A 25,230-nucleotide genomic window follows, 5' to 3' on the forward strand; every position below is an offset into this window, starting at 1 on the left:
TTGCCTGCAGCGTGTTTGTGGAAAGAGTTAGGAAATGCTGGTGGAGGGCTGTGGGTGATAGGTGACAGCTGCTGCTTATATGCAGAAGGAGCTAATAGATTACTTATCTGATAATTAGTCCTAAGTTTACTTGGGGGAGGGGGGAAACTACCATTATCAGCTTTAAGGCAAAGCAGGTCATTGCATGTCAGTCCAACACTGTAAAAAGCCCCAACCTCCCCACCAAACTACTACAATCCACCTCTTCCCTGGCCCTCCATATGAAAATGAAGTAAAAATGATGTGGCATGTCACTGATGGAAATCTATTTCTGCTTTTCTTTGCTGTGAAAGCCTTCTTTAGAGGCATTCAGGGAGACCTCATCCCGTAACGGAGATGCAATGCTTTGTTTCTACCCCGGTAGGTTTCCCCATGTCCGTGACGTGTTGGCCGAGGCTCTGCGGCTCCTCTCCGCCCTCGGAGCGGCCAGTCGCTGCCCTCTGGACTCCGTGATCCCCGACGGGCGTCATGAGCATTGCAATCCCTCTGGGAGTCACCACACCAGATACGTCCTACTCCGACATGGCTGCAGGATCGGAGTGAGTGTTACCCCACGGATGAGGAGAAAGGAGCACGGGAGGGTGCCAGAGGGCTGACCTGGAGTCGGGCTGTAGGATTGGTGCCAGTGCTTTCTCCTCTCGGGAGAAAGAGGCTGCTAGTCCGCCGGCTGTATGAGAGATGGGTGTTAACAAATGCAGTGTAATGGAAATTGGTAAGTTTGACAGAGGATATGGGGAAAAGGAGAATTCCAACAGTATGAGGCACTCAGCCATGGGTTTTGTATCAGCTTGACTGGTAAATCTATACTTAAGTGCAGGCAGTCGTGCGTTTGCTGTACCCAAGGCTTGTCGTTGGCACAGTATAAGCCAGCTCCTTTTCCAGCAGCTGTAATGTGAGGGATCAGCATGCTGAACCTTCCTCTCAGTAAGAGCCTATTAGCTCAGACTTGGTACCAGTCTTGTATAACTGATTTGTGGACACCTCTAGAGTTTGACAGAGATGTGAGGCAGCATCAGCCTGGGTAGGCACCTTTATTTTATTTCTGCTCCTGAAGACTCCAAGGAGCACAGCTCAGAGAGCATTCTTTGGAGTCCCCACCGCGGGACCATGTGCTGGGCTCTCACTGCAGCTGTATATCTGAGGCCTGTTGGAGGGGACTTGCATTTCTTTTAAAAGACTCTGCTTCTGCAGAGTCAGGAGCATTTCAAAATCAGGAAATACTGCATTATGATCTCTTCTTAAAACCCTTGTTAGAATGATGTCATCTAGGATGAGAATATGTTTTTGCCAGGGACAAAAGTGAAGGCTGAAGTTTATTTTGGTATGCTTCTACCTCCTGCTTGCCTGCATCCTTCTTTGAAACACGGGCTGTAGTATCTCTTTACAAAAATTTACAAATGACGTTTTGGAGATAGGTTTCTCCTGTGTATTATTTAAAGGTACCTACTGTGCAAATACCTGCATGTCAGCTGGATCAGTGTAGAACAGAAATTGCTCCAGACTCTATTAATTTTGATCTGTAAGAGCAGTGTGCTAAGTTGTGAATCATTGTTTTACCCTTCCATCTCACCCTGATTTGACTATGCATAGAGTTTGACTACACAGTTGTACTCTCTGCAAGACTGCTAATGCTCTTTTTTGTCTGTCTTGGCACTGGCCCCATTCTAGCCATTCTTCTTCGTGATGCTTCATTCCATCCTAAAGCCCACATTTTTACATGTTGTTTTTAAACGGGGAATCAGAATCTAATAAGTCACTCATCTGCACTGGTTACATGATCCTTCACTTTTCAAGATCTAACATTTAGTATTGCTTGTCACCCTGCTTCTCCCACAGCAGCACTTCGAAGACTCAACATGCAGGAATTTTAAACTGTTTATGACAGGAGGAAGAGTGCTAAATAGTTTGCTCATGTACTTTGCTTTCAAAGCTGAACGTAGTAGGGAGAAGAGCCAGATGTGTCTGTGCATGTGTCTCTTGTAGCCTTAAGTATCAAAAGGACTGCCTCTAAACCTTCGGCAAAGCATTTTCTTTCTCCCTTATGAGAGATCTGTAGCTCCAACTTGAGGATAGGCTGGGGTGCTTTGAAAAAAAGCATTTGAAGGTTTCTGAATTGGTTTCTCTGCCTGTTTTCCAAAAATTGGGAATGCCAGGACTTTATTCTCCAGGCTTTGCATCGATGCACTGTTACTGCTGAAGTGTCCTTCATGGGTCTGTTCAAAGTTAAGGCTGTCCTTCACTTTGCCTTTGAAACCTTCTGGCTTGATGCATAAAGTCTGGGGTACCTGAGCTTTGTCCCTCTTACAAGAAGTTGATTCCAAGATGTGCATCATGAAGGCAGTGGGGAAGGTAAAAGGAAAACTGGCTGATCCTCTTCACAGGCTGAGCTTTAGCATCTTCCCCGGCCTTTACAGAGAGGAGGTGAAAATGGTGTAGGGTGTTGCTTTTCATCTGAGGGTGACATGGAGACTGCAGAGTAGTTTTGCTGTGTTAGTCTGGCTGCATATTGGAAGGTGTGGAAGCTCCTTGGTGTGCTGCTGCTGAGGAAGCATGGGCCCCAGCGTTGTTGCCCCTGGACACCGTTGCACCAACAATCCTGAAGTTTTATTGCTAACGCTTGCGGCAGCATTGCTGGTATTCCAGTCTGACTGTGGTTAGGAATGTGGGTGACTTGGACAGAGGACATATCTGCTGCTTAAACTGTTTAGGCTCTTTTCCTTCTAATACTGAAATATTTCTGAATGTGTAATTAAACCTGAATGGATTTGACACTGTACCAATCTGAAAGTCCTAAAGGATTGTTGCAAAGGCTAGATTATGTGGCAAGCTCTACATGGTACCTTTTATTAAAAAGTATATCCTTTGAGAGAAGTCGTCTGTATTTCCTGCTTCTGACAGTTTAGCTGGCTGTAGTCACATTGAAAACCAACTGAATTTATCATGTCATGCTAAATCCTGAGCTACAGAAGTGTTGTTTGCTTGCATAGGTGTAAAGTCTTCTACTTTCTGCAGTTCTTTGTATACAATAAATTATTACTCCTTTATGTTGCAAAGACACATCCACCTTACTCCAGAATTATCTAGAGGCTCAGAGGTTGGTGCCTTGGAGAATAGATGAGGTTGAGTGGCAGGGTGGGGCAAACTTCAGTGCAGCAGAGATTTCAAGAGCTAATAGGAAGTCCAAAGGGCAAAGGGTTACTCTTCTTGGGTGCCTAAGCACTGCCCTGCGTGCGATTGCTAGCCATTGTTTGATGGTGCCTGATTCATGCTGATCATGTAGGACTCACTGAGAATCCTGTGAGATCTCACCAGAGCAGCAGAGGTCCAAGGTAAAGTTTTCCGTTTCTGTATTTTTCTTCTCTGCTTGCTCAGCTCCATGCTGTAATTTTTACGAAGATTTCATCTGCAGACATGATTCAGTAATATTCTGCCGTATTCTGATACAGGCCCTAATTCTGATCTGTGCAGAGGTTATCTGACTTGTATCTTCTACTTGCAACAGAAGACAGCGTGTTTCCTTGCTGGTGTTCTGTCTTTAGCCTCATTATCTAATATCCCCTGCATTGAATTGCAGCTGTCCCTTCTCTGAGTAGGGTTTCTGCAGCTCTCTGCTGAAGATAGACCTTTGATTTTTAGCTGTTTTTTTTCACCACCCTGTGGTGGAAGAGTGCATTGTACCTCAGCAGCAGATTTCCTGTTCTGCTCATTGCAGACTGCTGTATAGAAAACACAGGGTGAATCTGCTCTGTTTGTGGCTGCTGTCTGTCCAGGTCATAGATTTCGTTGTCTCTTTGTAACAGGAATCTCCAATTCCTGGTAGTTGCTGTCAGGATAGTTGCATTTTCATGCAGGCTTTACCACAGGATGTTGGACTCAATAACAATTGGTATCTGAGGGAGAGAGAAACAAGCGCAGGTGCAGGAAAGCTGCTTAGCTGCAGTTGAAATAAGCTGTTGCAGAGATAAAATGGCAGTACTGTTCAGTACTGAGATTGAGATTAGGCTAGCTGGGTTCAGATGCGAATGCTGAACTAGACCCAATTTCCTCAACAATAAGGAAACAGAGCTTCTTACATGCTAATTACCTTTTTAACTTCCCAGACTGAGACCTAGTTTAATGAGCTATATAGAGTGGCCTTTACTCAGTTCCTTCCCTCTGAAAGCAGGTTCATCCTGTACATCCTGCACACATGATGCTTGGTGAAACACATGACACCACCTCGATTTCATGAAGTTTTTTTGTTTTGAGCTCATGTGTTCAATAGAAAAGAGCAGTGAAGTACTGGCATTAAAAAAAATGATGTTGTATTGATGGGTTTTACTTCTGGCCCTTTCTGCAGCCCAGAGTCTGTGGAAGCTAGTCCAGCTGTCAGTGAGAAGAATGTGTACTCCAGCCACGGCTATGGGGCCACCCAGAAACACAGCTATCGCGGGCTGCCTTACGCAGTGAGTACTCTCTCTGCAGTGAATCAGCTCTTTACTGTCTACTTTTACTCTTGTCTCCTTGTTCCATAGTTCTTTGCCTATTAAGCCTTAGGAGTTTTGGCTTATTTGTTAGGGAATACTAAGTTAGAGCTGAGTTCTGCCATACATTTTTTATTTCTGTGTTTATTGTTTGTGAAGTCTTGCATACTCTACAGCAAGCTTTATTAGTGTTCTAGGCAATAGATTTTTAACTGAATGAAGTATATGAATGAAATGTGAATATATATGAATATATTATATTTTCCTGGTGATAATTTTATGCCCCATTTGGTTTATTGTGCACTATCTATACTTGTTTCAACTGCGCAGATTTTCACAGTGGTAACTTAAAACGAGAATCAAGGAGCAGTCAGGAAGAGTGGGAGCATGGCTTGAAGCTGTGGGATGAACAGGGTGTCACAGAATCATTGAGGTTGGAAGGGGCCTCTTGAGATCACATAATCCAGCCTCCCTGTTCAAGCTGACTCTGCTTGAGCAGGTTGCTCAAGACCATATCCAGTTGAGTTTTGAATATCTCAACAGACAGAAACTCTCAGGGCAGCTGGTTCCACTGTTTAATCACTTATGTCGTCTCAGATTATTAGCAGTACAACAGTTAATGTCGAAATAGCCTGGTTGTTTTTATAGGTTTTGAGTTTAATTCATTGGTGCTGAAGGAAATAATTTACATGTTTCAGAGCTATTACTGTACCACCTTGGTAGGTTGAGGAATTCAGGCTATTGTTTTACACCAGTTAAATATTAACCTGGGAACTGTGGATTTGGGACTTCAGTTTCTAGGCATCATATCTCCACATTAAAAGTAGTACTGCAAATACTCATTTTCAGGATCATAATTATGGAGCCCCTCCTCCTCCAACGCCGCCAGCCTCTCCTCCTGTCCAGACCATTATACCTCGTGCAGAACTGAATGGCCTGCACTCGCCTGATGAGGAGAACTCCGGGGATAGTGAGAGCTCCTCAGAAGGAGAATCAATTCCCACTTGGTGCCACTGCAGTGTCTCCCAAGATGGTTTCCTCCTCAAGTGTGAGAAGTGCAGGTAAGCTTTGGTGCAGTGCAGATCTGGGCTGCTCCTTGTGTTGACTGCTCATACCGAACCGTGTCACCTTTGGGCTGTGGGACAGACTTCCTTTTGCTAACTGGAGCGTTCTTTCCAGTGCTTTACCCAGTATTGACCCTCCTCCTTTGCGTTGTCAGCCTGACAAGTGTTGGTGGCACCAGGAGTGGAGATGAGGATGTTAAATCGATGTTCTTATCATCCTGGGCCCCACTGAGGGCACGCATCTTGTGACATCCTGTTGAATTTCAAGTGACTTTACTCCTACAAACCAGCTTCAATTGTGCATTCTCCTTTGGCAGAGGAATGAGCAGGGGGAAGGTGATCAGACTCCGCCGCCGGAAGCAGGACAACGTGTCAGGTGAGTTTGAGGTCATAATTCTGATAATGGTGACTTTTATTTTCTTTCTTCAAGACCTTTGTCTTTTGGATGCTGTAATCATCTAACTGTGATCAGTGCCAGCTAATGTTCTTTGCCTCCCAACCACTGGGATTTTCTCCTCTCCTAACGCTTCACCTCAGTTAGCTCTAGGGAAAATCAGATTATCTTGTGAACAGAAAAGGAGAATTTTCATCAGTGCCTTTCTGTGACATATCAGAAGTTTGGAACACCTGTTCCCAGTTTGGGTGGGAAAACAGAGGTGGGTATAGTCCTCTCAGGGAAGAGCTATGCAGGGGCAGCAAGTTGTCTTGATGAAAATGGACATAAGGGTAAGCTGTGCTCTCAGGAATGAGAAGCTGTTGCTCATGAAGCACTTGTCTCTCTAGGCGGGGACAGCAGTGCCACTGAGAGCTGGGATGAAGAACTCTCTCCCTCCACAGTGCTGTACACGGCCACACAGCACACGCCGACCAGCATCACGCTGACCGTCAACCGCGTCCGCAGGACCAAACCCAAGAAGAGGAAGAGGAGTACAGAAAAGGCTCGTGCTGCTCCAAAGGCCAAAAAGATCAAGGTATGTGGCGTGAAACCAGGTTGCTGCAGTTCCTACCAAATGCCTTACAGAGTGTTGTTAGGAGCAGGTTGACAAGCTGGCAGTAGACGAGAATTTTTTGTCCTGTCAAGAATTGCTCTTTCGAGTGTAATAATGGGACGCCTTGTATTTGTGACCTGCTCGAGTACGTGGCTGTTGGTTTAAAAATTACCTTGCTGGAACTCCACCCTTATTTCCCAATGCTGTCCATTCATTCTCAGTGCTTGGACTCAATTACATATTTTTTCCTTTTGCTGTGTTAGGATTTGGGGAAATAGCTTTTGGAGTCCGTCTGTTTGTGGAAAAGGGTCAGTCTGTGGATGGAATGAAAAATGAGGGGAGCATGGTATTTTTTAGCAAGCTTTGTTGAGGAATTTGAGCTGCAGAGCTTCTTGGCGCGGTTCTTCAGGGACAGAGAAAGTACCTGTGTGGAAAACTATGTAGGTAGTAATGAACATTTGTTGAGGGATGACTTTACTGTCTTGTTTGTGAGGGTTTGTGGACTGAAATAGTTTTGAATTGCTTATATTGGAATGCAAGTGTGTGAGCAGCTGGTTCTCTCCCATCATCTGCCAGCTTTACCATGATTTTCCACAGGTTAGGTTTCCCTTGAAGTTCTTCTGGTAGGCACTGATTAAATAAAATGCTGGGGGCAGGAGCTATGTGAGGTCTGGAGGGGTTATTTTTTTGTTGTTGTGAACCACCTTGATTCTGTTGCTGGACCTTTCTTGTACCAAAGCAAGTGGGGTTAGTCAGGACAGTTTTGGTTTTGATCTTGACATTTTTACTAAGTGAGGCAGGCTTTTTTAGTTCAGAAATCCTGGCCATCAAGCTTTTCAGCAGTTTGCACTGGATTCGCATTGCCGAGTCTCTTTTCTTTCAAGTCCATTGTTTCTTTTGTAGATTTTCCTGTAATTATTGCCATCTTTTATTAAGGATTGGAGTAAGATTTAGTGTGGTTCTGGGATCCAAATTCTTAGGAATTTTCTAATACTTTGTTCTTTTTCTTTCTCCCCTTGTCTGGGGGACAGGCTTTTCGAGAGGGCTCACGAAAGTCTCTGAGGATGAAGGTGAGTTGAAATTACAACCCTGTGTGATGGTAGTGGGGTTTTTTCCCCTTTATTTTGTCCCTCTTTTGGTTTGCCTGGGGAGTTTCTGATTGTGGGGCCAGCCTTGTAATAAACTCAAACCTTACAGTGCACCACAAGGAGGCCTATTCAAAAGGGTATTACAGGAATTGCCCCTTGAACCTTCCATTTGCTTCTGATAGCTTCCAGTCAGATAATGCAATCCAGTTCTGAGAGGTGATTGATTCATGGCACTTGGGAGTGGGGTGTTTGATGTAAGGGATGTTGAACTGGTTGTGGCTGCTCTTCTGTGAGGGCAGTTATTGTTTGATTGCATCAAAGCTATTTCAAGCTTGGACATCAAAGTAGTTCACAAGTTTAATATTGGGAGTCTCTAGTAGTGCTGCCTTGTTCCTCTCCACGTCCTCTTCCTAGGGATGGATGGGACAATATATTTATCTCTGACTTCCTGCAATAGTGGTAGGTGTGGCCATTGAATAGGAAGGTTATTTGACAAAAAAAGTAGACATGAACTGTGAGCTGCATTTGTTTCTAGACACACAAGAGGTGCCTTAAGGTTTGCTCAGTTCCACCTGACCCCAGTCCTGCAGCTGGCAGTGGCTTCTAGCAGGTGGCTCAGAGGAAAGAGGACAATCCTCTGGTGTCCCTATGCACCATCTCCATAGTATGCAAGTGACATGAGAGGGTAAAAATGCATGAAAACTCTTATTGTATTTAATATATATGATTAAAATAATGATTGCTCTTCACTTGTCCTTGTTACTAAGACATCAGTATCATATGTGTCTCAGTGCTATATGAAGCCAGTTGAGTTACTGAGCTCTGGAGTATTTGTTGGACTACTTCAACTACTGCCAAGTAAAGAATGAAGCTTAAGTATTTCACCAGCTTCTGTTTTCCCCTCCTTTACAAGACAGTCTAAACGGATTACCTGATTTTGCCCTCTCTTCTTTACTCTGCTTAGGACTTGCAGTTTTAACCCTCTGGGTATTAGCTTATGCTCTACATTCAGTTTCTTGAAACTCTGGTGACCATTTAGGTAGAAGGTTCAGGACTGTTTTTAGATCAGTCACTGCAAAGATTGAGATGCAGTCAGCATCATTGAGTATTGTGTTTGCCGTGAGTGGGTTGACTGTAGGACAAGCCTATATGAGATTTATTTGTCTTTGTGTTGTTCTGTGCCTTTGCTTTTTTAATGTACTTAAATATTTTTCTAAAGTGGCTTAAATTTTTTTTCTGGCCAGGTGCTAGCCTAATTTTATTTCATGTATCTATGTCAAGTACCAACTTTCAAGAGGTCTTAGTTCTGCACAGAAATCTCAGTAGATTTCTAAGTGACACTGTTGTACAGTGTTCTGGAGGGTGCAGATGCTGAAAAACGTGTCCTCAGAACCAACACTTACATAGCTTGGAACAGATTTGCCTTTTTTTGTATCTTATTCATGTGCTTGGAGCACTGTGGATAGGTTTCCCTGCTGTGTACTATCCATTCATTCTTTGCTGTTTGGTGCAGAATTCCCCTTCTGAAGCACATGCCTTGGATGAAAACACAGCTGAAGGGTGGGAGAATCGGATACGCCTCTGGACGGACCAGTACGAGGAAGCCTTCACAAACCAGTACAGTGCTGATGTACAGAACTTGCTGGAGCGTCATCTAAACTCTAATAAAGACTATGTGGGCAAAACTGCTATGCTGGACACAATCAACAAAACAGAGCTGGCCTGCAATAATACTGTTATTGGGTCCCAGATGCAGGTAAGAACAAGCAAGACAGAGGTGGGAGTAGGTCAGGGCATGGGTGAGCAGTATTGTAGCTCAGACCAACAGGCATAGGTTTGATACACAGTGAATCAGAAATGATGCCAGTACAGAGAGAGATTCACAAATATTTGCATTAGACCAAATCAGTGTTGCTAAGTTGGGGATATTTTGCACATTTCTGTGATGTGGTTAACAGGCATTTTACCATAAATACTTTGGTCACTGAAGTATTTCTGCCTGAGGCAGAACCAGATCTGTCACTTGCTGGAGATATGAAATCTGCTTTCCACCTGAGTTTTCCAGTCCCCTTTATTTATTTTTAATTTTATTTTTTGACTCATGTTGTGTGGAAGGCTATTTTAAAGAACCTTTCAACATTATTTCAGTATTTTGGATTATTTGGACTCTTGTAACTTCCATATACTGCACAACTACACCTGATTTTAGGAGTCTGGTCTCTCCCTAACTTTCCAGTGATGAGCAGTTGATTGGTGTCTTGCTGTCTTTATGGAGCACATGTAAACAAACAGAAAACAGGGAAACAATGTGTTTGTGTGGTGTATGTCCTCCCCACTCATACTCTTCTTAGTTGTGGTTTCATCTTACCTGTGCTTCATTGAACAGAGCACAGCATTCCTACACAGTTCAGGCTTTTCTGGGCCTTCCTTGTCCAGGAGAATGGAGATGCATCTGAAAAGGTGGACTCCAAAAGAGAAGGGACACTTCTTCTGTATAAAGAGAGCAAAGTCAGAAACCTGAATATCAGGTATATGTTTGTGCTTGAATCATTCTTGTTTATATCAGCTGACTCACTCAGTGAAGTTCATGTGCTCCCTCCCACGTTTCCCTCTGCTTTCAATGCAGGTGGAACACTTCAGGCAGAGCACACATATTGCCAGTAAGGGAGAGTGCAGGAAGAGGACTTTGGACCAAACTTTTTCCATTCTTGCCTCTTGTTCTGCAATAAACAAGATTTCTTGGGGGGGTGGGGGGGTGTTGGGGAGAAACACTACTAGCTGGCTATACGAGTAGCCTTTCTAAAAAGAGCAGCTGAGGAAATGCAGAGAAAAAAAAGTTATACTTCTCTAGAAATCTTAATATTTTTTGAGACTAAATGTAACCAATTCTGTCTGCCTCATGTGGGTTTTAGGAAAAGTCCAGAAATAAGTAATAAAACACACACTGTGTTTCTTGATATGTGTACAGCACAACACAAGACTATAAAAGATAGCATACATAAATGTGCTTGTTCTTATCATGCTCTCTCAGACTCTCCCTTCCCAGTACAGACATAGGTTTTCCCATTGTAAAATGTGGCAAGCCTTCCAAATCAGAAGACTCCAAATGTGATACATGCCAAAGAAACAAAAAAGTAGAAATGTGCAAAACTTCATAGTGAGGTGTAGTAACTGAAACAGGCTGTTGGTAGGTACTTGTCATTGTGCATGCAGGGATGGTGTCTGGGGACTTTGTGGCTTTGTAGTTTCTCTTGAACACTGAGGAAAAACTAGGTGGCTGTCCTGGGTTGCTGCTTGTCAGCTCCTATGTCCTGTTGTCTTTGCTCAGGAGGTGGCTGTGGAGTGTTGTAAGGAGGGCACCTGCATAGGTGTAGAGCACGTGCTCTCATGCACTGAGTTCTATTTTTGTTTCACTAATTTGTCTTGTCTTTGGTAGGCAAACTGAGAAGGCTCCTTGGTTTGCATCAGTTGTCTATTAACTAGGTATCATTATTGAACACAAAAAGACCTTTTCTGGGAAGGGAAAATAGGCACTTTGAACTAGGAAAAAATCAGGAGGCTGTGCCAATGTACATTTGCCAGCTATGTAGAAATACTGTTGCTGCTGTCTTTGGCCATGAAGACTCTGGAGAGAGGAGAAAGGAATAAAAATAACGTTTTATATGCCCTGCATACTCTTAATAGTTCAGAGAGTCATTTGACTTAGGTCAACAGTGATGCAAGTATATACTTAAGAGATTGAGATGTGACCTAAAAGCTTCCTCAAACCAGGAGAGCAGGGAAAGTTGGTTTAAGAGTTATACACGGAGCATATGGGATTTTGTTCATTGGAATATTTTGGGTAAGACATGAGGAAATGGTCTCAGGTGTTTCCCTCTACCAGGGGAAGTTTACATTGGATATTAGGAGTTATTTTTTTTAACAAGAAGGTTTACCAAACTGGAACAGGCTGCTTGGGGAAGTGGTGGAGTCAGTATTCTGGAGGTATTTAAAAGACTTGTGGATGTGGCATTGAGGGATATGGCTCAGTGATGGACTGGACAGTGGCAGGTTAACAATCAATCTTAGAGTGCTTTTCTAACCTAAATGGTTCTGTGATTTTATGATAAACCAGTTCTCAGCTGTCGTCATGATGCAAAGGGAAAGTTGTGAAAATATGAAGCTGCTTAGTATTACGAATAAAATCATCTTAGTTTTGGCTACTGCCAGTTGCTTGACAAACTGAAAGCTGTGAATCACTTTCCTGACTGTTGTTGCCAAACCAAACCCAGGGTTAGTATTTGCCCTTTGTTGCCTCTGATAATTGCTGACTTTAGCTCAAACCCCTGACTGATTTCACATTCTGAAGTGAAGAGCAAAAGGGCCTTTATAAAATAAAGCCACTGAGTATTATGCAGATGTTGCTCTGCAAACATATCAGAACAGTTTTGGCTGATTAGCAGTCAGCAGTCCCTAGCCTGTGACATGAATAAAATCATTTGTTCTTTTCACACATGAAAGCATGGCAGCTAATCCGCTTCATATTTCTAAATTGAGAAAATGAAAACAAGCTGAGCTGTGTCTTACCAGAAGAGCTGTGAGATCATTCCTGTTTCACCAAACTCAGATAAATAAGTTCTACAGATGCAGAGCTTCTCTTGCCTACAGGGACTTCTTCCTCCTCTGACCATCCCACCTTATCCCACCTATATTTCCCAAACTGTTTTCTGGCATGGAGTGAAGAGTAATACAAGTCAGTCATGTGGCAAAGGTGAGAGTGAAGGCTACCAGACATTAACTTGCATCTCACATTACACTCTTAGAGTAGTGGAACAATTTAGTTTGGGGGGAGCCACTGAAGGTCATCTGATCCAACCCTCCTGTGTAGGGCCAGCTTAGGTGAGAAAGTATAAAAACAAATTAGTGATAGTATAGAAACAGGATTATTCAGCTGGAGACACACTGCATCCTAATTCATCTAATAACTTCAGATACTTTCTTCTTATCTTCTGTCATACACCAGGAAATCTGGTCCCATTTATGTATTCTTTGTTGCCACAGTTGGATAGTATAAAGTGCTAAAAGTAATCTAGCCACTACTCCATGTAATATAAACAGTCTTATCCTACAGTTCGCTCATATTGTGGGTTTGTTGATTGGAAATCAGGATAAATAGCGTGGCTTCTTAGTGTGGAAATAACGTTTCTGTTATGCCTCTTGAGTGGACTTAGGGAATCCTCTGTGAGCTTCTGTCAGGACCCAGGACCTGAAGAGATGAATACCCTGCAAGGATCTTCAGAGTCTCCAGTACATATATCCAGGTTTTCCCAATTGCAGGCAGATAAACCCCATAGGCATGACAAATGAAGCACTGGATTGTATCTTAAGAGGAGTTCTGGATCATTACTCCCATCTGAATCGGTTTCAAGTGAATTTTTTTATAAAGCTGTCTTTATCCTGGATCTGAGTGAGAGAAGTCAGCAAATAGATCTTGCTTTACTAGCTCATCCAAGATCTGCAGTATAATGTCTGATAGAAACAACAAAAGTCATTTTCCTGAGGAGGTTTTATACACAGGAGATACAAAATCACAGAAAAAAGGGTTTAAAAGGTCTGTGGTTCAGTATTTTCATGTGCTCAGTATGAAGCTTTTGCTGGGTTCCCAGTGCTGAGTGCTGCCTTAGGACATTAACTTTTATTTCCACAAGGTTAGAACGTCATGTGTTCTGTCATTATTCAGGCTGAGCCCCTTAAACTAATTTTTGTCCATTTCAGCAGAGTGCTCAGTAGCTGTTTCTAATAAGAATTCTCTCAGGAAAAGTTGTGAACATGCTTTCAGTAAAATTTTGTGGATTGCTCCTAATTTAGATACATGACTGTTGTTATTACTGAAGTCAGAACACCTATGCTTCAGTTCACTCTGGAAAAGTATCAAAACTGGTCCCTTATAAGCAGTGAATAGAATGCTTAGGAAGGAAGAGGCACATCACTGGTGGTGAGGCAGCCAGTCATCTTCACATAATCTTTACTTGTAGAGAGGTTTAATCTGTTAAATAAGAAAAGTACTTTGTTTTTATAGAATAGTCTTTCCTATACTCTAGTGCTTATAATATCCCTTACAGTATTCCATAAAATATGTCATATTTAGATGTCTGTACTTAAAGAATGTTGTGGTTTCATGCTGTTAAGACACATTGTTGTGAAAATCTATTGTAATAGAGCTGTAGAGTTTAACATATATTTTAACAGACTGTCTTTACTTCATTAAATATTTATTTCCTCATGTTAAAAAAATATAAAATCAACAGTACTAGCTGAGCAGAGATATGTAGAGAAGTTTCTGGATGGAGATCGAAATTGCCAGCTTAAGTCTTTGGCCTGTTTGCTGGAATTTACCATCCTCTGCAGAAGGAAAAGCTTGCATTTTTTCCTCTGAATGTGTGACAACCCACAATTTAGGGAAGATCTGAATTATTCTGGTTGTGAAAGTGGCCATAATTGCAAAGCAATTCCCAGTTAGTAGCAAGTGACAGGTCTGGTTATGCCTCCTAGCTGGAAGACTGAAATACTCAGTCTAATAGATTTGTCAGGAATAAAGGAATAAATACTGTTTGCTTTTGATAAATATTATCAGAGTTATTGGTCATTACTAAATTGTTACAAAATAAACAATATATTCACTCGGCAGAGTTTCTGTGTGTTGCTATTAGAATATTTTTCTTTCTGTGTAGGTAAAATATTCTTCATGAGTTAGAGGCCTTTGGTTCAAATGTTCGTCTTTTGCTCTGGTTTTTGTTACAGCTGCAGCTGGGAAGAGTGACTCGGGTTCAGAAGCACCGGAAGATCCTGAGGGCAGCAAGAGACTTGGCACTAGATACCCTTATAATTGAGTATCGAGGGAAAGTTATGTTACGACAGCAATTCGAGGTCAATGGGCATTTCTTCAAAAAGTAAGAGTACTATGAAATGATTGGTATGAGAGCATCGTGGCACAGAGAGACTGGTGTCTCTGTGGGATAGTGCTCACTTACAGGGTCCTGTCAGCTGTGCCTTCCATAGAAATGGGAAGTCAAATATATCACCTCAGCTTGATGCTCTGCTTATGGACCAAACACTCTGAAATAGATCTTTTAAATTGGAAGTATGTAAGCCCCCAGGGCAGTAGTGCTGATGGAAGTGCTGCTTCCAGTGAAGTGAGAGATGCCTGTTAACAACAGTGCTGTAGGAATTGGGTATTTTGGGATTGAGATGTTCTGTTGCTTCTCCAGGCCATATCCCTTTGTGCTGTTCTACTCCAAATTCAATGGTGTTGAGATGTGTGTTGATGCCCGCACCTTTGGTAATGATGCCAGGTTCATCAGGCGGTCCTGCACTCCAAACGCTGAGGTAAATCTCTCTTCATCATCACTGTAATTGCAAATACATGTTTTATATGAGCTTTAGTGCTTTCTGTAACTTAAAATGCACTAAATGCAGTAAATTCTCTGTGTCTCTTGTTTGTTTAATTGTTTATACTTGGAATATGAGACAGTTTGGGAACATGAGGGAGGTTTTTTGGAAGAGAGAGATTTCTTTTATGTCTTTGGCTGCACAATGATACTGAGGGTAAGCAGGTGGTAGTGGTTGTGAGTGGAAAAAAGCACAGTATGAGACAAGAGCAGTGAAGCAGGCTTTTCTCTATGGAGAATTTGGGATAAGTATTCATAGAGTAGAATAAGAGCTACTTTGCAAAAGGAGGCTTCCCATCTTGGAAATAGAAAATGCAACCTGTGGAGACATCAGTTTCTTTTTACTTTGTTTAACAAGGTTCGTCATGTGATTGCTGATGGGATGATCCACCTGTGCATCTATGCTGTTGCCACCATTGCCAAGGACACAGAGGTTACCATCGCCTTTGACTATGAGTACAACATCTGGTGAGTCCTTCACCTCACCCGGGAGCTCTCCACTGCCCTCCTGGACTGGACATCTTCCTCCAGCCCTTTCCTCGCATTCTACATATTGCTCCGTTTTCTACTGAATTGCATTTCCCGGCTATTCTGTCCAGTTCTGCTGGCATATTCTACAATAGAGGCCATAAGGTAGCCTGCTGTCCTTGCTTTGGCACGTGGTGAGATGTTTAGTAGGAGATGTATTGAATGTCTCTGTGCAGGGGTTGAGAAATGAAGAGTGACACGAATTATGTTTGTGTTTTGGAGCAGCAATTATAAAGTGGACTGTGCGTGTCACAAGGGGAACCGGAATTGCCCCGTGCAGAAACGTAGCCCAAGTGCTGCAGAACACCTACCTCCACCTGTTTTAGGCACACTGATTGGGGCAGAAACACGCCGGCGAAAGGCCCGCCGAAAGGAGCTAGAAATGGAACAGCAGAGCATTGCATCAGATGAGAACAGCAGTCAGCAAACTGAGGAAGTTCCTGAGGGACCTGCAGCAATCAGTGACAATGAGGTAAAATCTTTGGCCCCTTGTTACATACGTTACATTCAGTGCTGCAGGAGCCTGATTCAATAGCATTGGAATCTTCAGAACAGAAACTGCAGGAAGCCTTTTTTTTAAACCTTTAGCACCTTAAATTACCATAGAAGTCTTGATAACTTCAAAACAGTCCTGGGTTGCTAAATCTGGGTTTCTCTCTCAGGTGCCAGAGAAGGAGGAGAAACAAGAAGGGGAGAAAGAGGAGCCTGTAGATGAACAGGGAGCCTTGGTCCACAGCAGACGGGCAAGTACCTCTCTCTATCTGGGTATCTCCCTCTTTAGGATTTGTTTCATGCAGTGACCAACAGGTCCAGTTGGTTATTTTACTTATTTTAACACAAATCCCATCTGTTACTGATCTTCAGTAATTTCATTACCAAGCAAGAAAAAAAAAAAAAAAAAAAAGGCGGAGTAAAAAACCACACAGGCTTAGTTGACTTGAAGTCACAGGATTTACTTTAGGGTTCTGCAGATATGGAGCCAAACTATAGATTTGTTTCCTCATTGAAAGGTTTAACTGTTGCTTTCAGGGCTCTTCTGTAGTCTAAAACACACCTTTAGCAAGACCATCAGCACCAGATTCCAAAAAGATAATTGGACCTTTTTTATGTTCCTGCTGCCCTTCCTTATTGCCAGTACAAGAATTTATGGCACTACATAGAACCATAGCATATAGAAAGGTTTAACTGTTACTTTCAGGGCTGTTCTATAGTCTAAAACACACCTTTAGCAAGACCATCAACACCAGATTCCAAAAAGGTAATTGGACCTTTTTTATGTTCCTACTGCCCTTCCTTATTGCCAGTACAAGAATTTATGGCACTATATAGAACCATAGCATAGTTTGAGTTGGAAGGGACTATCAAAGGTCACCTAATCCTACACCCCTCAGTGAACAGAGATATCTTCAATTCAATCATACTGTGAACCAGAACCTGATTTTTCTTAAAACTTGATTGTTTTTGCTGTGTTAGAATTGTAAACAGGTATCTGTTCAGTGTATGGTTTCATAAGCATGTTGCCATGTGGGTAAAGTGTAGGATCAAATTACAAAAGTCAGTAACAGGGGTAGACCACCAACAGTACTATTGGCACTTACTTAGGAAATCTCTGTGTTTCCAAATTATTGTTGTCTTAAGCAGTCTTCTTGATCAAAATATATCTTAATGCTCTGGAATCTGTGATAATACAGTCCTTTTTTAGCCTTCATCTTTACTGAGTAGAGCTGGTGTTTTTTTTCTTGTGTTGCTTATGGCTCCTGGGATTCCTGCCTGGATTAGAATGTTTTATGCATGTGAATGGAGCCATTCTGGCTCTTAAGCCATTAATTTAAATAAAGAGAAAAATCCAAACAAAAATGCAAATACACAGTTAAAACAACCAACCAACCAGAAACTCAAGGAAGAAAAATAGAAAAATTGCTCTTATTCTTTTACCAGCCAACAAATGTATTGAGGCTAGGAATTCCCTGTTTTTCTTTGCTCACCAATATCATAATCACCTGCCTTCCTCTAATCAGGGATACAGATCTGCTAAGTGTAAATTTTCTGAGAATGCTTTAAATGTTAAGATAGTGCAGCAACTTGGACAGCCAAGGGCAATCCATCAGACTGGACTTAAAGCTTGGAGGGAAGATTTCATGTTCATGCAGGCAGGCTGATCTCTTTTTGGGACAGAATAGTTCAGTAAGCCGAGTGAAGTGTTAGTTTCCCATCAGCCTGTAAGCCCTGTTCCTGTAGGTTGCACCAGTTAATCTGCTTTAAGGCGATTCAGTTTTCTATACTTGGCATCAGGTAAATACCCTTATCTATAGTTTCCCCAGTCTCTCTTCTTGTGTGTGTGTGTGTGTGTGTGTGTGTGTGTGTGTGTGTGTGTGTGTGTAGTATTTTTTACCAGAAAACTGTAAAGGCCAGGCCATGGCCTTCAAGATACTTTCTCCATAATAAATCTCAGAAGACACTTGACCCCACTTCTTAAAACCCACTTGATGCTTGCCAGTCCCTGCAACATTATTGTACTGGGCTTTTTACATGCATAATTACCAATTATTTCTGACACAGCCAGGTGATGAGATTTCCTGTCCTTTCTGTTTGCCTAATAAATGGACTTGTTTTGCCTCTCTATTCTCTCATGTTCTCTTTTTCTTGCCCACTATGTAAGCTGCTAAGACCAGAGCTTTTATTTTTGAGCTGGGTCATCTTCTGACAGTCTTGCTGCAAAAAGAATGAATCTGGAACATTTTAATCTGTTTGTGTGGTGTATTACACTTGCTGCAAATTACTGAACCACTTCTTCTATTTCCCCTGGCTTCTGTTTGGTTCTAACATTTGGTCATTAGCAAATAGCTCTATTTGTTTCCTAGTCATCCCTTCACTCTACTTACGCTTTCTTACAGTTTTTAATTCTTCAAAATTATGCATTTCCTTGTGGCTGTTTTATAAATATAACTCAGTAGTATCTAAGTGGTCCTATTTAAGAACAAAGTCGAGTTCTTCTACTTGCGCTACAAACACATGATTATGTTGTTATTCTGGGAAATTTGCCATATTGAAAAATGCAAATAACTGATAAGAACTGCTTCTCTCTGTCCCCTGTCTGGCTTTTGTCATTGCTGTTTGGCAGTTGTTCTCTTTGTGCTGCTTCCCATATCTGTTCTTGCCTTGTTTATGTGCATAATTTACCATGCTTACTTCAGTTTGCTCTTGTGTTGTAGTCCCGAGAAGACAGGAAGGTAGAGGCCATCATGCACATGTTTGAGAACTTAGAAAAGAGAAAGAGGAGACGAGAGCAACCATCAGACCGTAACATCACTGATGCTGAAATCAGCATCAATTCTGAAACTCCTGAGCTGGAAGAAGTGAAAACAGAGACTCCTGAAACTGAAGATGGAAGTTCTGCACTGAATGCTCCTCCTCCTCCTCCTCCTCCTCCTCCTCCTCCTCCTGTTTCTAACAGTACCAGCAGTACTGGGGTGAACACACGACGGTCCTCACAAGCAGCGGTAAGATGAAGATAGAACTGTTTGCTCTCTTGTATGAAGCTCAGGTGCAGCATTTCTGATCATAAGATCGTTCAGGTGGAGAGGAGCTTTGTGGGCTCTCTAGTCCATTCTGAGTTAGGTAAGGACAGCTTTGAAGCTAGACCAGGCTGGCCAGTGTTTTACCCAGTCTTCTCTTGAAAACCTCCAGGGATGGAGATTGCACCTCTTCCAATTCATGACTGTTAGGTTGAAAAAAATTTGCCATGTATCCAGTCTCAACCTCTCATTTCAGTGTATGTCCATTGATGCACCACTGCATCTTTAGTGTCTTCAGGCTGTTTGTAGAAGACTGCTGTTACATCCCCCTCAGTCCTCTCTGGGCTGAATAAGCCCAGCTCCTTCTCCAGGTGAACCCTTTTTGTACTGGTGTGAGCTTAAGTTGGATGCATAAGTGCAGTGATGGAAAGTTCTTTTCTTTTTGTTTGGGTTTTTTTTTTGACCCAGTCTACTTTGGATGCATGTGTTCCCATTTTATGGCAGGGCTCAGACACTTGACTGGAGTGCTCCCTGTCACCTCAGGTCAGGAGTAAGAGCAGTTACCTTGAGACAAGCAGCAAGTTTCCTATTGCTGCTTTCTTCCTAAAGACCCATGTTCTGTCCTTTAAGAATGCAGAAGACAAAACGATAATGTGCCAGTGTTGAAGGGTCCCCAAGGCCATCTTATGAACCAACACAGAGTCCAACAAGATTTTGAGAGTCAGGTAGTGTCAATAAATAAATCTCAATTCTTGATCCTGTATGCAGAGAAAAGGAATACTCTTCGAGGTGCTCAGACTAATGACAATTTATTTTGTAGGATGCTGTCCCCGAAAAAACAGTGACTAAGCCACCTCCAGCAAAACCCTCCAGGCCCCGACCAAAAAGTCGCTTCTCTCGATACCGGACCAGTTCGGCACAAAGACTGAGAAGGCAGAAACAAGCCAGTTCCCAGCAAGCTGAGCTCACACAGACTGTCCCAGAGGAAGGAAGCACTGCCAGCTTGGTAACCACAACAGATGTCAGCAATGTAGAAGGGCCAGGAGAAGGCAGACAGTTGACAGGATCAGACCCAACTGCTGTCCTGGCTACAGGATCCCAGTCTAATCGAGCTGCAGTAAAGTACCCCAAAACAAAAAAGGTAAGTATGCAAGTGCTCAAGGTCAGGATTACAGGATGGCATATATTCATTTAGGATGCTGCAAAGAGGTTAGAATTGAGGACCAGGAAGGAATGTGACTGCAACTATCACATACAAGCTAAGATAAAGGTGGAAAGGAGGAAAAATTGCAGAAGCTAGCAGGCAGCTGCCACATACTAGGCATGAATTAGCTATTAATACATTTTATTTTATGTCTAGAAACTAGTTTTAAACAGGGTGATCAAGTTTTTTGGAGAATCTTTTAATAAGATGAATGGAACATAAAATTCTACTTCTATGACATTGGGTTCCCTCCAACAGGTGAGACTTGGGTTTGACACAGGAAGTCCTTCCTGTTGAGAAGGAGGGAGGTTTTAGCATGTGGGCTGACCTGAGCATTGCTTCCCATACACCATTGTGCCATATTGCTTTTCTTCTTCACCTGTCCTGGTTGCACTGACGTGTGTTTCCTCCTTCAGTACCTTGTTACCGAATGGCTGAATGACAAGGCAGAAAAGCAGGAGTGTCCAATTGAGTGTCCTCTGCGCATTACTACAGACCCAACAGTTTTGGCAACTACCCTAAATATGTTGCCAGGTCTGGTGCACTCCCCGCTGATTTGTACCACACCTAAACACTACATTCGCTTTGGTTCACCTTTCAACCCTGAGAGACGTCGAAGGCCCTTTCTGTTGGATGGTATTTACAGCTCCTGTAAGAAGGTATGCTTGCTTGTGTCTTAACTTTACACCATGTATACTCATCTTACTGGCCCCTTGTAAAGTTGTTGTGTCCTTCTGGAGTTTATTTCCATGTATTCCCACTGAGCTAATGCAGTGTCCTGGCTATGACTGCTGACCTCCTTGGCAGAGTTCAGTTTTCATCCTTTGCCTTTTCCCGTGATGGAACAACTGTTCTGTCACTGCCCTTTTAGAAACATGTGCTTTCAGATCTGCAGTGGCTGTTTATTATCTGGCATACACAATTCATAGTATTGATTGCTTCCCTTAGAAAGTGTTATGTTACTACTTTCACAGTCAGGATGGTTGGCAATGTGGGAATAGGACAGTGTTGCAGAGGACCTCAAGAATCCAGTGCCTCAGTTAAGATCCGTTGTCTTTGGAGAGCCTTTGTGGTTTAAAAGCTTTGAGTTTGCCTGTTCACAAGTCCACAGCTCTTTATTTGGCATCACAGACAGCCTATCTACAACAGGTACTTGAGGCCTTGCAGAAAGCCTGAACAGGCCCAGCTAAGGATTTGGTTCCTCCAGAGCTGACCAGTAATGCCAGTATTTGCCCATCTGCAGGGAAGGCAGGGGAGTTCACTCAGTCAGATTTGTATCGGAGTCCATCTTCCCTATTGCCTGTTGTTTTTGCTCAGAGACTTTCCAGTTCCTGTCTGATTACCTGAGAACAATGATACAGAAATCTGTTCTGCTCTCCCTGTCTTGGTGGCTTTCAGGTATCATATCCTGGTTTCTTTGCCTTCCTTTGTTTGAGGGTATTTTTCCTGAGAGAACCTTTGGACTTTACTGTTTTCCACCTTCAGCCCATTTGTTGTCATGGCCTAGCAGTCTTTTCAGGATTTCTTTCATAGGTAAAGCTCTTCATGGTTCATATATAGATGTATGACAACACCTTTTCTGTTTCTGTGTGCCTGGGCAACCTCCTCAAACATTTTTAAGCTGAGAACTGCAAGGTTTGAGCTTCTTTTGAACCTTAACAGTATCTTTGAGCCCCAGGGAAGAGAGAAACATCCAGAGCAGAGTGGGCAGAGTTCTTTGGAGTTCTGTGCTCGGTGCAGTTGCGGTGCAATTGGCCAACAAGCTCAAAATTGAGGGAAAACTATTGTCATGGAACAAATCTTTGATCTGTTGCTGCATTTTGACCCTTTTTTAGTCAAATGATAATTCTCACTGCTGGACAGGTCAGGGAGTGGACTAGTCTCACTATGGATGGCTTCCATTTAGTACGCACCTTTCTTGAAGTTATGTCTAGACTGGATGTTGTATTGCAGCTGGGACATTTTCAAAGCAGAAAAGTTGCGTTGTGACTTCTAACCTAAAAATACCCATTTTGTGCATCCCAGTATGACTGAGTTTTCTTTGACAGGTTGATTTAAACTCATTTTCAGTTCACGATTTTGTATGTTTGTTAGAACAACCCATTAATTTTGTAGCCTGAAATTGCAGAAGTGATTGTTCTAGCCTGTGCTAAGCTGTGTTGTTTTCCCTATCCATTTCCCAATGTAATAGGAAAATTATTGACGGTGTCATCTAGCATTCTTGTTTCTTAATCTGAAAACTTAAATACCCTGCCTATTCTGTTAAATAATTAATAAAGTACTGAAAGTTGCTTTGTCCAGAACAGATGCTACAGAAATAATTTGTTAGATTTTTACTTTTTGAATGTAAATAATTGTTATGTGTTCTAGTGAGGGTTTCATCCATTTTGTAGGTGATCCCAGGCTTTTTCTTGGAAAATGCTTTTTAGCATTTGGTGGTTTTAACAGTCTGGAGATGTAGAAATCTGCTTCTCATGTTCAGGAATGTTTAGAAAACTTACAGGGAATACCTCCTTTTCAGCCAGCTGAGGTCTAGAAAAGCTCCAGAACTTGATGATACGCTCTCTCAAGACCTGATCTGTGTCTTGTCTATTTTTGACTACTCAGCCAAGAAGGTTGATTTATAAAGGCTGTTGAAATAGATCACATATTTTCTTGGATTGTCAGCAGGCCTCATCCTTAAACTACTGAGAACTGTGCCAAAAAACTCAGCTGATGATGTCAGTTTGCATCCAAAGCCTGGCAGTGTCTGAACCTCGCAAGGAAACTCAACTGTAACCTGCTCTCACGTTAATCACACACTGTGCACTGACTTGGCTGTCAGATCAGATGCCACGTTTGAGGTAGAGGTGCTCCAGACTGGCTGGCACTTCTTCCTTTTGCTGGTGGCCACAGTGGAATCTCTTGAGTTACATTTGAACAGAGAAGAAGCGTCTGCTGTACAGTAGTGAAGGCCATCAAAATAGATCCTGTCACCTGCTCTTCATCCTCGCATTGAAGTTTTCACTTTGAGGATTGTGGCCACTGAGTTTGTGATGTACTTTCACAATAGCTTTGAGGAATCATAAGACACGTGTATCTCTAACAGGATACACACTGCTGGCATGCAGATGAACTGTGGATTGCTGAAAGGTAAAAGTACAATTTTAAACCTCTCTAGGACAAGAAGAGTCTGGTAAAGTGAGTCCCTTGGGTAAACAACACAAATGAAAATTGCTGTTTGTCTTTTTTCTACAGTTTGCTGTCATTTCACTGGATCCACCTGAGTGTTTTCCCTTATATTGTGGCAGTTACCTTTATAGTAAAATAAGCAAAGGTTCTTGCCTGCCATCAGGAGTCAGTTTGTATCAAGATACAGGGCTAGCACACCCACTACAGCAGCTGATTTGCTGAGGCTTCAGTTCATGTTCACTTGTGTGAATGTGAAACATTAACCGTCCATGTTCAGAAGACTACTGTGACTTATCTTTTTTATTAGTAGCTGAAGAAAATATTTGCTTTTATTATTCTTTTCTTGGTTTACCTAACTTGAAAACTGCTACTTGCATTTTAATCAGGTTTTGTTTTGTTTTGTTTTGCTCAATTTTGCTCTCCTAGACAGGAAACTTTTTTTTTCCAAAAATCAGTGGTTGTAGATAGTTCATTATATTTGTGTCCCTTTTCCTTTAAATTATTACTGTTTTAATAGTTTTAGGTGCCACTGTCCTGCATTTTTATATTTATAATTTGCTCTTTACTTGTAATCTCTCTTACTGCTGATGATTGCTGCTCCAGAACCCATGTCAGGAAGGGCACAGCCCCACCACAGTAGGTGGTGGGCCCATTGCTGACAGTCGTGTTCTAAGGCACTCCCACCTGAGCACACACCAGCAAGGTAACAGCAGGCTTGTGAGCAGCTCCACACAAGGGTAGGAGTTGAAGTGCATCCTGCAGGATTGCAGAGAAAGTACCCGAGGAGTTTCACGTTTATGCAGTCTCGTTCTGTTTCAGCGCTGGATCAAACAAGCCCTGGAAGAGGGGATGACTCAGACCTCACCAGCTCCACAAGAGAACAGAACCCAGTGTTTATACCAAAGCAATGAGAACAGCAGCTCCTCCAGCATCTGCAAAGATGACCCAGGTAAGTGCTCAGCACCATCAGTGCAGCATGGGCACTGGAGGAAAGTTCTGAATACCAAAGGCAGCTCTACAAATGGCATCTTAATGTGTCCTGCTGCCTGATGGCACAGCTTATGGGTATGGGAGAATGTTGCTTTGCTGTTCATTCAATTTCTGCAGACCCACTCTATCTTGAGCATCTGTAAAGTTTCTCGGTATTTTCCTGTGGAATGATAATCACTTAACATTGCATTATCAATCTCAGTGCTCTGGAATGCTTTGTACAATTGGAAGGGAGCAGGGTTGAGGGAAGAGAGCCCAGGATCATCTCTTTTCAGCAAGATGCTGTTAGAAGGACAACTCAATACCTGCTGACTGTAGGAAGATGTAGCAAAGTCTTACAGGCACATGTGTAATAAATGACTAAGTATGTCTCAAGGATGGAGAAGCTAAAATCTGTGAGTAAAGCAACAGAATGGTTAAATATTGTGTTTGAATTTACAGAGAAAGAGAGTGAAGATCAGCCCAGTCAGGGATCAGTTTTCCAAGGATGACAGACAGGAAGCTAGACATCACACAATAATACAAATTTGATTATTGAAAGGTTAGATGAATAGGAAGTAAACAGAACCCCAGAACCAATAAATATTCGTCTTGAGCAAGACCTAACCTGTAGAATTTACTGGTGATTTGTTTTTGGGATTTTTTTTAAACTAAGCATTAGATTATCATTTTGAAGAAAGGTAGGTCTGAGGGAAAGGCTTTAATCCTTAGTGGAAGTGGAAATGTACTTGGGATGTATTGATGTAGCCTAT

At 42.3% G+C, this 25,230-nt stretch overlaps 1 protein-coding gene across 1 annotated transcript in view; it reads left to right on the forward strand.

Moving 5' to 3' along the window:
- The first annotated feature begins 407 nt into the window (after positions 1-407).
- The window catches only part of SETD5 (SET domain containing 5), a 40,081-nt gene continuing 15,258 nt past the window's right edge, over positions 408-25,230 (forward strand). The window contains exons 1-16 of the mRNA XM_083869255.1: positions 408-578; positions 4,379-4,484; positions 5,352-5,563; positions 5,884-5,942; positions 6,350-6,537; positions 7,587-7,625; positions 9,157-9,399; positions 14,424-14,572; positions 14,891-15,008; positions 15,429-15,538; positions 15,824-16,070; positions 16,261-16,341; positions 18,811-19,098; positions 19,934-20,254; positions 20,734-20,976; positions 24,308-24,437. Coding sequence (XP_083725381.1) covers positions 508-578; positions 4,379-4,484; positions 5,352-5,563; positions 5,884-5,942; positions 6,350-6,537; positions 7,587-7,625; positions 9,157-9,399; positions 14,424-14,572; positions 14,891-15,008; positions 15,429-15,538; positions 15,824-16,070; positions 16,261-16,341; positions 18,811-19,098; positions 19,934-20,254; positions 20,734-20,976; positions 24,308-24,437 — 2,605 coding nt within the window. The 5' untranslated portion in view covers positions 408-507. The remainder of the gene's footprint in view (positions 579-4,378; positions 4,485-5,351; positions 5,564-5,883; positions 5,943-6,349; positions 6,538-7,586; positions 7,626-9,156; positions 9,400-14,423; positions 14,573-14,890; positions 15,009-15,428; positions 15,539-15,823; positions 16,071-16,260; positions 16,342-18,810; positions 19,099-19,933; positions 20,255-20,733; positions 20,977-24,307; positions 24,438-25,230) is intronic.

The sequence above is a fragment of the Zosterops lateralis genome (genome assembly GCF_965231275.1).
Source record: "Zosterops lateralis genome assembly, chromosome: 11".
Classification (NCBI taxonomy): Eukaryota; Metazoa; Chordata; class Aves; order Passeriformes; family Zosteropidae; genus Zosterops; species Zosterops lateralis.